The sequence below is a fragment of the Temnothorax curvispinosus genome, unplaced genomic scaffold (genome assembly GCF_003070985.1).
Source record: "Temnothorax curvispinosus isolate PA1 unplaced genomic scaffold, ASM307098v1 QBEX01002534.1, whole genome shotgun sequence".
NCBI lineage: Eukaryota > Metazoa > Arthropoda > Insecta > Hymenoptera > Formicidae > Temnothorax > Temnothorax curvispinosus.
This window is the reverse complement of record NW_020212314.1, coordinates 1-8,618: the sequence shown is the minus strand read 5'-3', so window position 1 is coordinate 8,618 and position 8,618 is coordinate 1. Positions and strand designations below refer to the sequence as shown.

At 31.1% G+C, this 8,618-nt stretch overlaps 4 protein-coding genes across 4 annotated transcripts; all 4 read left to right on the top strand.

The window, feature by feature from the left end:
* Positions 1-7: 7 nt before the first annotated feature.
* LOC112451753 (odorant receptor 45b-like) lies at positions 8-1,179 on the top strand. Its single transcript, XM_025011579.1, has 4 exons — positions 8-93; positions 251-364; positions 464-619; positions 1,009-1,179. Exons 1-4 carry the CDS (start codon positions 34-36, stop codon positions 1,057-1,059), a joined length of 381 nt encoding a protein of 126 aa, XP_024867347.1. The 5' UTR covers positions 8-33; the 3' UTR covers positions 1,060-1,179.
* Positions 1,180-2,205: 1,026 nt separating this feature from the next.
* On the top strand, positions 2,206-3,558 carry LOC112451749. Its single transcript, XM_025011576.1, has 3 exons — positions 2,206-2,574; positions 2,979-3,330; positions 3,514-3,558. The coding sequence occupies exons 1-3, from the start codon at positions 2,318-2,320 to the stop codon at positions 3,556-3,558; spliced, it is 654 nt and encodes a 217-aa protein (XP_024867344.1). The 5' UTR covers positions 2,206-2,317.
* An 80-nt stretch (positions 3,559-3,638) lies between these two features.
* Positions 3,639-6,093, top strand: LOC112451751 (odorant receptor 13a-like). The gene is made up of 4 exons (XM_025011578.1): positions 3,639-3,853; positions 5,052-5,165; positions 5,253-5,408; positions 5,808-6,093. Exons 1-4 carry the CDS (start codon positions 3,713-3,715, stop codon positions 5,856-5,858), a joined length of 462 nt encoding a protein of 153 aa, XP_024867346.1. The 5' UTR covers positions 3,639-3,712; the 3' UTR covers positions 5,859-6,093.
* A 969-nt stretch (positions 6,094-7,062) lies between these two features.
* On the top strand, positions 7,063-8,607 carry LOC112451750. Its single transcript, XM_025011577.1, has 3 exons — positions 7,063-7,422; positions 7,831-8,203; positions 8,461-8,607. Exons 1-3 carry the CDS (start codon positions 7,166-7,168, stop codon positions 8,467-8,469), a joined length of 639 nt encoding a protein of 212 aa, XP_024867345.1. The 5' UTR covers positions 7,063-7,165; the 3' UTR covers positions 8,470-8,607.
* The last annotated feature ends 11 nt before the right edge of the window (positions 8,608-8,618 follow it).

Genomic DNA, 8,618 nt, shown 5'->3' with positions numbered 1-8,618 from the left:
CAGCATATCGAAGATCTATATTCGTATATCGCGATGGTGCTGTTCGTATCAGATACTTTGGTTATCTGTTGCTTAGGTTTTACAATTGTCGCGGTAAGATATTTTGATTAATTCTGCGGTTAAGAGAAATATATACTACAGAACCCGCTTTGATAAATCTGCAGAATAAGAGATATTTATTCGCGTACTTTTGATTATTCATCATTTTATGACTTTTCCCTTGCTCTTAGAATGTTTCTTAAAATTGTAGTCGATTGGTCGACCCGATGCTTTCAACAGTATAATCAAGAATACCTTATTTTACTTCATTATGAATTCGGAAGCGTTCGTATTTTGTTTCGCTGGAGAATATTTAAGCACTAAGGTTAGACATTGGGACTAATGTTATACATATACATAAACAATAAGTAAGCAGAATGTTACATAATTGTTTCGAAAAGATACAAGATCCATCATTCAATAGAGTAAAAGCATTGGAGATGCTGCATACGATTCCTTCTGGTATGAATTAGATTCCAAAGATAGTCGAAATATATTGCTCTTAATATTGAGATCGCAAAATCAATTAACCATTACAATTGGAAAGATAATGAATTTATCTCTAGAGCAATTTAGCAATGTAAGTTTTATCTTAGGTTTGTTTTGCACGCAAAACTTTTATTGATTTTATATTATTTTATTTTATATTAAAATTGTTTTGCCATAATTATCCAAAATTAATAAAAAATGGAAAATATGATATTTCTTCTTAAAATATAGAATATTACTACCAATTAATTTTTGGTAATGTACTATATATTTTTTTATTCAATATTTGTATTTTTATATATTTATTTTACATAATAAAAAATTATATTTGCTGCAATATTCACCTTACTAAATTATTAAGTCGAGTTATTTTGTTATATTATTAAAATGAGTCAGATAACAAATGCTTTTTACATTGAATTTAAGTATTAATAAATTCTGCATTAATATTTTTCTAATAATCAAATGATACTGTTACAGATTATAAAGACTTCGGCTTCTTACATATCGATTCTACTTGCGATGTATTAAAGCAAAACTGCATTCTATTTACATCGACATTTGAATAAGAATTAATAGCTGGTTTAGTTGCAATAAAATTTGCATATAATTTGCTATATTACTTATCATTGTTTTTTATGTCGGCGATGAACTGAATATTAAGATCAATCTCTATAATATTATGATTGTATAATATTATTCTGGTAAGGTTTAGCAGAGTAGCATGAGATAATAATAGTATAATAGTTATTAAAAGAGTAATAAAAGTATCACAGTGTAATAACAAGATTAAAAATATTATTATTATTAATATTTTATGTGTTTACATAATATTGATATTTGTTTGTAACAATTCCATCAATTCATTTTGTTTTAATTTGTAACATAAAATATTTACAAAAATATTACAAAAAAATGCCCTTCTCGCATAATCGGATATTTCTTTAAATTTTCGTAATGTACAAACAATATTACGATGCCTAAAAAACAGTCCTATTTAAAAGATTAAGAAAAGCTCTTTATATTTTGTGCAGATGTTGTCTCAAAGCTTATTTTATGTTTGTCGTTTGTTAGAAACCCCTTTGGTACTGAAATATAATACTTCACTCAACACTTCGTTTCCTCGTCTCTTGCTTCTGGCTTTCTATGTGACGATTATTGCCTACTGTATCTAACGTGCACCGAACTTTCACTCAAAATTCGCGATTTATATATTTCGAGAAAATAAGTTGCTCGATAAGTTGTGAACGCGTGCACAATTCGCCGCACTCACTGTAATGCGCGAGAAAGAATATCTTTCGATATTAAGGAAACAAAATCTTGGTAAGAGAAACTTTCGCCTCTTCCATCTTCTCTCTTTCTCGAAAAATTCTCCCCTACGCACGCAAATACAAATCTTTTACGGTCATTGAACACGGTTCAATGCCTTGTGTATATTCACGCATTATTGCTATTGCTTGAATTTTTAAAGACAATAATGCAGTGCGCGCTACACCATCGTTTTGCCCAAGAATTCGAGAGGGAGAGGTCGGTCACCCGGAAACTTTTTTTCTCTTCATCGACAATAGTACACGCAATCTATGCACGTCGCGATCAAAATATTTAATAAGCTGTGGCTCCTGGAGGGGTGAGCCCCACTCTCTTGTTCTCTTTCAGTATGTGCAAAGATACCACATAGTGCACATCGTACGATGGATCAGGTTTCTTCGTAACGTTTCCAAATTTTTTATCGGAATCAACGCATGTTAACGGTGCAAAATAATAGGATAATAACAATAATAACACAAGTATGAAAGTAGACAATACAGTTAGCAAAGCGATAGAAATTTGTCTACGAATTTTTGGCATCTGGCCGAATACATCGTGCGCTTTATTACGTAGACTCTTCTGGATTGCCACGCTCGTAATCGAGCAAGTCTTTCAATATCGATATATTGTAATGCATTTTTATTTGATCGAGTTTTCCGACAGGATGAAAATTTTAGGTTCAGCCATGGCATATTCGATACTTTTAACTAGACTTCTCATTTTTTGGTATAAGCAACGGTGAGATATAACGGCACGTTGTGATACGCACTGTCAATGAAAAATTAGCTTTATGTATTATTTAACTTAATTATATTTAACAATATTATTCAACAACATTCAACATGTTAGTTACATATATTTAGTATTTCGTCTTGATTTATTACTTTAGTCGTTAAGATACACATTTCGCAACTGCTTTGGTTGATAAAATAATTTGTTTGGCAATTAAGAATGTAAACATAATAATAATAATGTGAATTAAATACGAATTGCTGAAATAAATAAATTATTGTACGCAAAGAAGATTTAAGCAGAATTGCATTGCTAAAGTGATTGCACAACAATTAATTTTTCATCGATGGTTCGTATAAGGCCTTGTTGCGGCCGTTATTAAAATTATGATCAATGAAAACCTTTCCTAGAACGTTCAACAAAATATTAACGATGATGGCGATCGACTGGGAAAAATGTACCAACTCAAAATTTAGTATGTTAACAACGAAGTGCAATGCCAAACTGTCGCAGCGCTTCACTAACATAACGGTGATTCTCTATTTGACAAATGTAACTCTTTTTAGCAGCAATATCTTCATAAAAGATATGGATGATGTCATAACTTCCAACGTTTCCACACGATCACTCATTATAGACATGGATTTGCCATTTGACGTTAATCGAAGATTCGTATATGAATCGGTCATAATTGTTCAATTTCTTCACATGCTGATATGTGCTAACGGAATGGGATTAATAAATGCTTTCCTTATAAATTTGGTGAGTTCTGTTACCTGTTACGCAAAAAGATATTATTATTATTATTATGAGTATTATCAATTATTTATAAATATTATTTCTTTAATATTTTATTAATCATAATATTAATTGATTAACGGGGAATGTACATGTGCAAATTTCCTTTCTTATCAAAAATAATTTATTAGCAATTGCGCTTTTCAGATTTTGAAAGATTCTTGTGCAGCGCGTAAATTTAATATGTCATAAACCATATAATATTTTTTCTTGCGACCTTTATTAGTACAGCTGTTGAAAGAAACGTATATTTCAGGTGTTGCATATAAGCGGTCAAATTGATATTCTTCGTAAAAGTGTGTTGGAACTTTTTCCGAAAGAAAATAAGTGCAGTACGAATCGTTCTATGGTAAAAAGAGTAATCAAGAAACACCAGAATATTATCACTTTTTCAGAACATATTGAAGATCTGTACTCGTATATCTCAATGGTGCTTCTCATATCGGATACTTTGCTTATCTGCTGCTTGGGTTTTACAATGGTCACGGTAAGCGATTTTGATTAATTCTACGGTTAAGAAGAATATACAGGGGATACCGAGGCGAAGTAGTCACTATCTTTTCGGTGCCGATTTTTAACAACAAAACAAATAATTTTAGTAAAATGTGGTGTACCGTTGTAAATAGTGAACCCTTGGATACAAAATTTATAAGGGCATTTTTGGTCTAGGTCGCTTTGTTCAACCGGTATAGAGTAAAAACGACAAAGGTGCAAAAATTGAAATGTCAAAATTGCCAGGGCGGAGTCGTCACTCCATTATATCGGACTGGATTTTAAATAAAAATACATAATTCCGATCATAAAAAATAATAGAATATATTTTATTAATTATTTTTTAATAAAAAAATGGAAACATTTATTAATTAAAAACACGATGGCGGAAAATAATTACAAAAAAAGCGCACGTACTTGTGTGTCTTATGCTCACACGAAATGCACTGTTTCTCGTCAGCTCTGTTCAAATTGCATTGTTGCAATTAAGAAATACAATGACGCATTTGCAACAAAAAATAAAGTGAAACCACCGGGATAAAGTCGTCACAGTGACGAGTCCGTTCCAGTGGCTTGGTGACCATTTCGACCCGGACACAGATTTTAAGTTTGATCGCTCATGAAATATAAATTAACAAAAATAAAAAATTTTCACTGAATTCGTGTTCAGCATGCATTACTCTTCAGAATCAATTATCTCGAGATTCGGAAAGATAATAATATTTAAAATATTTAAAATTTTTGACGCGCAAAAAACTTTACTTTTGACCACTGAAAACACGTTTGCCTTAATGAAAATCACAACATGGCATACAATCTCACTAAACTCCGTTGGTTACATGGGCACCATAAGAAGTGAGTCCCGATTGCGCACATTACAAATCAGAAACGACAATATTTCCCGATTGGACACATTCCCGATCGGGAAATATTGTCGTGTCCGATTTGTTATGTGCGTAATCGGGACAATCTCCACCATAAGTAGCGTTTACTATATTAATAGTGAGTTTACACAACATACAGGTTTCGAGATAACTGTAGTGACGACTCCGCCCCGGTGACGACTTCGCTTTGGTCTCCCCTACTATATGAACCGCGCTGTTAATTCTGCAGAATAGAAGAGTATTAATTCGTGACTTTAATTATTATATATTGTTTTATTACATTTTCTTGGCTCTTTCTTAAAATTCTAGTCGATTGGGCGACCCAATGCTTCAGAAAGTATAATCAGGAATTTCTTATTTTACCTCGCTGTGAATATAGAGGTATTTATATTCTGTTTTGCTGGAGAATACTTGAGCGCTAAGGTTAGATATTGAGACGAATATTGTATATGATAAATATTACAAAATATGTAATTGTTTCTAAGAGATACAAGATCCATTATTTAATAGAGCAAGAGCATTGGAGATGCTGCATACGATTCTCTTTGGTACGAATCAGATTCCAGAGATAGTCGAAATATATTGCTCTTAATATTGAGGTCGCAAAATCAATTAACCATTACAATTGGAAAAATAATGAATTTATCTCTAGAACAATTTACCAATGTAAGTTTTATCGTAGGTTTGAATTGTAAAACTTTTTATATTATTATATTTTATTTTATATATTAAAATTGTTTTGCCATAATTGTCCAAAATTAATAAAAAATAAAAAATATGTTATTTTTTCTTAAAATATAAAATATTACTACCAATTAATTTTGGTAATGTACTATATATTTTTTTATTCAATTTGTATTTTATATTATTTGTATTTTTATATATTTATTTTACATAATAGTTAATTATATTTGGTGCAATATTCACCTTACTAAATTATTAAGTCAAGTTAGATTGTTATATTATTAAAATAAGTCAGATAACAAATACTTTTTACATTAAATTTAAATATATTTATAAATTCTGCATTAATATTCTTATAGTAACCAAATAATACTGTTACAGATTATAAAAACTTCGGCTTCTTACTTATCGATTCTACTTGCGATGTATTAAAACGAAACTGTATCTATTTACATCGACATTTTAATGAGAATTAACAGCTGGTTTAGTTGCAACAAAATTTGCATATGATTTAAAGTAAAAACGTTGCTGCATTACTTTTCGTTCCTTTTTATGCCGGCGATGAACTAAATATTAAGATTAATCTCTATAATATTATGATTGTATAATATTATCCTGATAGGGTTTAGCAGAGTAGCATGAGGTAATAATAGTATAATAGTTATTAAAAGAGTAATAAAAGTATCACAGTGTAATAATAATATTAAAAATATTATTACTATTAATATTTTATGTGTTTACATAATATTGATATTTGTTTGTAATAATTTCATCAATTTGTTTAGCTTCCATCTGTAAAATAAAATATCTACAAAAATATTACAAAATTGCAACAAATGCCCTTCTCGCATAATCGGATATTTTTTTAGATTTTCGTAATGTACAAACAACATTATGATGCCTAAGAAACAGTCCTATTTAAAAAATTAAGAAAAGCTCCTTTGTATTTTGTGATGTCTTCTCAAAGCTTATTTTATGCTCGTCGTTTGTTAGGAACGCCTTTGGTACTGGAATATAATACTTCACTCAGCACTTCGTTTTCCCGTCTCTTGCTTCTGGCTTTCTATTTAACGATTATTGCCTACAATCTGTATCTGACGTGCACCGAACTTTCACTCAAAATTGCGCGATTTATATATTTCGAGAGAATAAGTTGTTCGATAAGTTGTGAACGCGTGCACAATTCGCCACACTCACTGTAATGCGCGAGAAAGAATATCTTTCGATATTAAGGAAACAAAACCTCGGTAAGAGAAACTTTCGCCTCTTCTATCTTCCCTCTTTCTCGAAAAATTCTGCCCTACGCACGCAAATACAAAACTTTTACGGTCATTGAACACGGTTCAATGCCCTGTGTATATTCACATTTATTGTCGCTGTTGCTTGAATTTTTAAAGAAAATAATGCAGTGCGCGCTACACCATCGTTTCGCCCAAGAATTCGAGAGGGAGAGGTCAGCCACCCGGAAACTTTTTCTCTTCATCGACAATAGTATACGCATACGCAATCTATGCACGTTGCGATCGAAATATTTAATAAGCTTCGGCTCCTGGGGAGGAGAAGGGGAGTAAACCCCACTTTGCTCTCTTTACCAAGCTTTCAGTCTGTACAGAGATACCACATTGTGCATATCGTATAGTCGATTAGGTGCTGATCATAACATCGATTAAAGTTCTCTTATCAGAATCGATACACACGTTAACTTTGCAGAACAATAGGAAAATAATAATAAGTGAAATATGAAAGTGGAGAATACAGTTAGTAAAGCGATAGAAATTTGTCTACGAATTTTTGGCATATGGCCGACTACATCGTGCATTTTATTACGTCGACTGTTCTGGATTTTCACGCTCGTAATCGAGCAAGCTCTTCAATATCGATATATCGTAAAGCACTTTTATTTGATCGAGTTTTCCGAGATAATGATTATTTTTAGTATAACAATGGCATACACGATATTCTTATTTAAACTTGTCGTTTTTTGGTATAAGCAGCGGTGAGATACGCAACGGCACGTAGTGATACTATCAGTGAAAAATTTGTTTTAAATATCAGTTAAATTATTTATATTCAATTATAATATTTAACCACATTAATTTTGTTACATACATTTTACATATGTATAACATCTTGATTTAACAATTACTTTAGTCGATACATCAAACTATTTGGTAATTGCTTTGGTCGATAAATTAAATTATTTGGCAAATAAAAACGTGAACATTGTAAGAAAGCTAAACTAGGACAAATTGCTGTAATAAATTAAATATCAAACACAAAGGGAAAATGATCGGACTCGCAAGAGTTATAAGTCAATGTACAACATAAAATTTTTCACCGATGGTTCGTATAACGCTTCATTGCGCTTGTTATCACGACTATGACCAATGATAACCGTTCGTAGAACGTTCAACAAGATATTAATGATGATGACGATTGATTGGGAAAAGTGTTCCAGAACGAATTTCAGCATGTTTACGACAACGAGCAATGTCAAACTGTCGCAGCGCTTCGCTAACATGACGGTGATTCTTTATTCGACATCTATAATCCTTTATTCGACATTTATAATTCTTTTTAGCTACAATGTCTTCGTAAAAACCGCGGATGATGGCATCACCTTCAACGTTTCTACACAATTACTAATTCTAGACATGGATTTGCCATTTGACGTTAATCGAAGATTCGTATATGAATCCGTCATGATTATGCAATTTTTTTATTTGCTGTTGTCTGCTAACGCAGTGGGTTTATTAAATGCTTTCCTCATAACAGTGGTGAGTCCTGTTGCACCTGCAAAAAAATAACGTTATGATTATTATTATATTATTCGATTATTTATATTATTTATAGAAATTAATTTTTTTATTAATTATATCATAATATCAATTGATTAACAAAATGTACAAGTACTTATTGTCTATATATATTATAAAATATAATTGACTAGCAGTTGTACAGCTTTTCAAGTTTTAAAAGATTTTGTGCAGAATAAATTTAATCTAGGCATTTGAATTTTTATTTGCTACTATAGATCAGTTGAGAGAAGTATATATTTTAGATATTGCATATAAGTGGACAAATCGATATTCTTCGCAAAAGTTTGATAGAAGTTTTTCCAAAGGAAAAGAAGCTCATCCCAAATCATTTTATGATAAACAGAATAATAAAAAAACACCAGAAAATTATCAC

Excerpts from the sequence above, each read along its gene's own strand:
- LOC112451753 (XM_025011579.1), top strand. The coding sequence starts at position 34 with ATGGTGCTGTTCGTATCAGATACTTTGGTTATCTGTTGCTTAGGTTTT. Across the intron at positions 365-463 it reads GAGAATATTTAAGCACTAAG|AGTAAAAGCATTGGAGATGC; the intron begins GTTAGACATTGG and ends ATCATTCAATAG. Across the intron at positions 620-1,008 it reads CTCTAGAGCAATTTAGCAAT|ATTATAAAGACTTCGGCTTC; the intron begins GTAAGTTTTATC and ends ATACTGTTACAG.
- LOC112451749 (XM_025011576.1), top strand. The coding sequence starts at position 2,318 with ATGAAAGTAGACAATACAGTTAGCAAAGCGATAGAAATTTGTCTACGA. Across the intron at positions 2,575-2,978 it reads ATTTTTTGGTATAAGCAACG|AACGTTCAACAAAATATTAA; the intron begins GTGAGATATAAC and ends AACCTTTCCTAG. Across the intron at positions 3,331-3,513 it reads ATGCTTTCCTTATAAATTTG|ATTTTGAAAGATTCTTGTGC; the intron begins GTGAGTTCTGTT and ends TGCGCTTTTCAG.
- LOC112451751 (XM_025011578.1), top strand. The coding sequence starts at position 3,713 with ATGGTAAAAAGAGTAATCAAGAAACACCAGAATATTATCACTTTTTCA. Across the intron at positions 3,854-5,051 it reads TGGGTTTTACAATGGTCACG|TCGATTGGGCGACCCAATGC; the intron begins GTAAGCGATTTT and ends TTAAAATTCTAG. Across the intron at positions 5,409-5,807 it reads CTCTAGAACAATTTACCAAT|ATTATAAAAACTTCGGCTTC; the intron begins GTAAGTTTTATC and ends ATACTGTTACAG.
- LOC112451750 (XM_025011577.1), top strand. The coding sequence starts at position 7,166 with ATGAAAGTGGAGAATACAGTTAGTAAAGCGATAGAAATTTGTCTACGA. Across the intron at positions 7,423-7,830 it reads GTTTTTTGGTATAAGCAGCG|AACGTTCAACAAGATATTAA; the intron begins GTGAGATACGCA and ends AACCGTTCGTAG.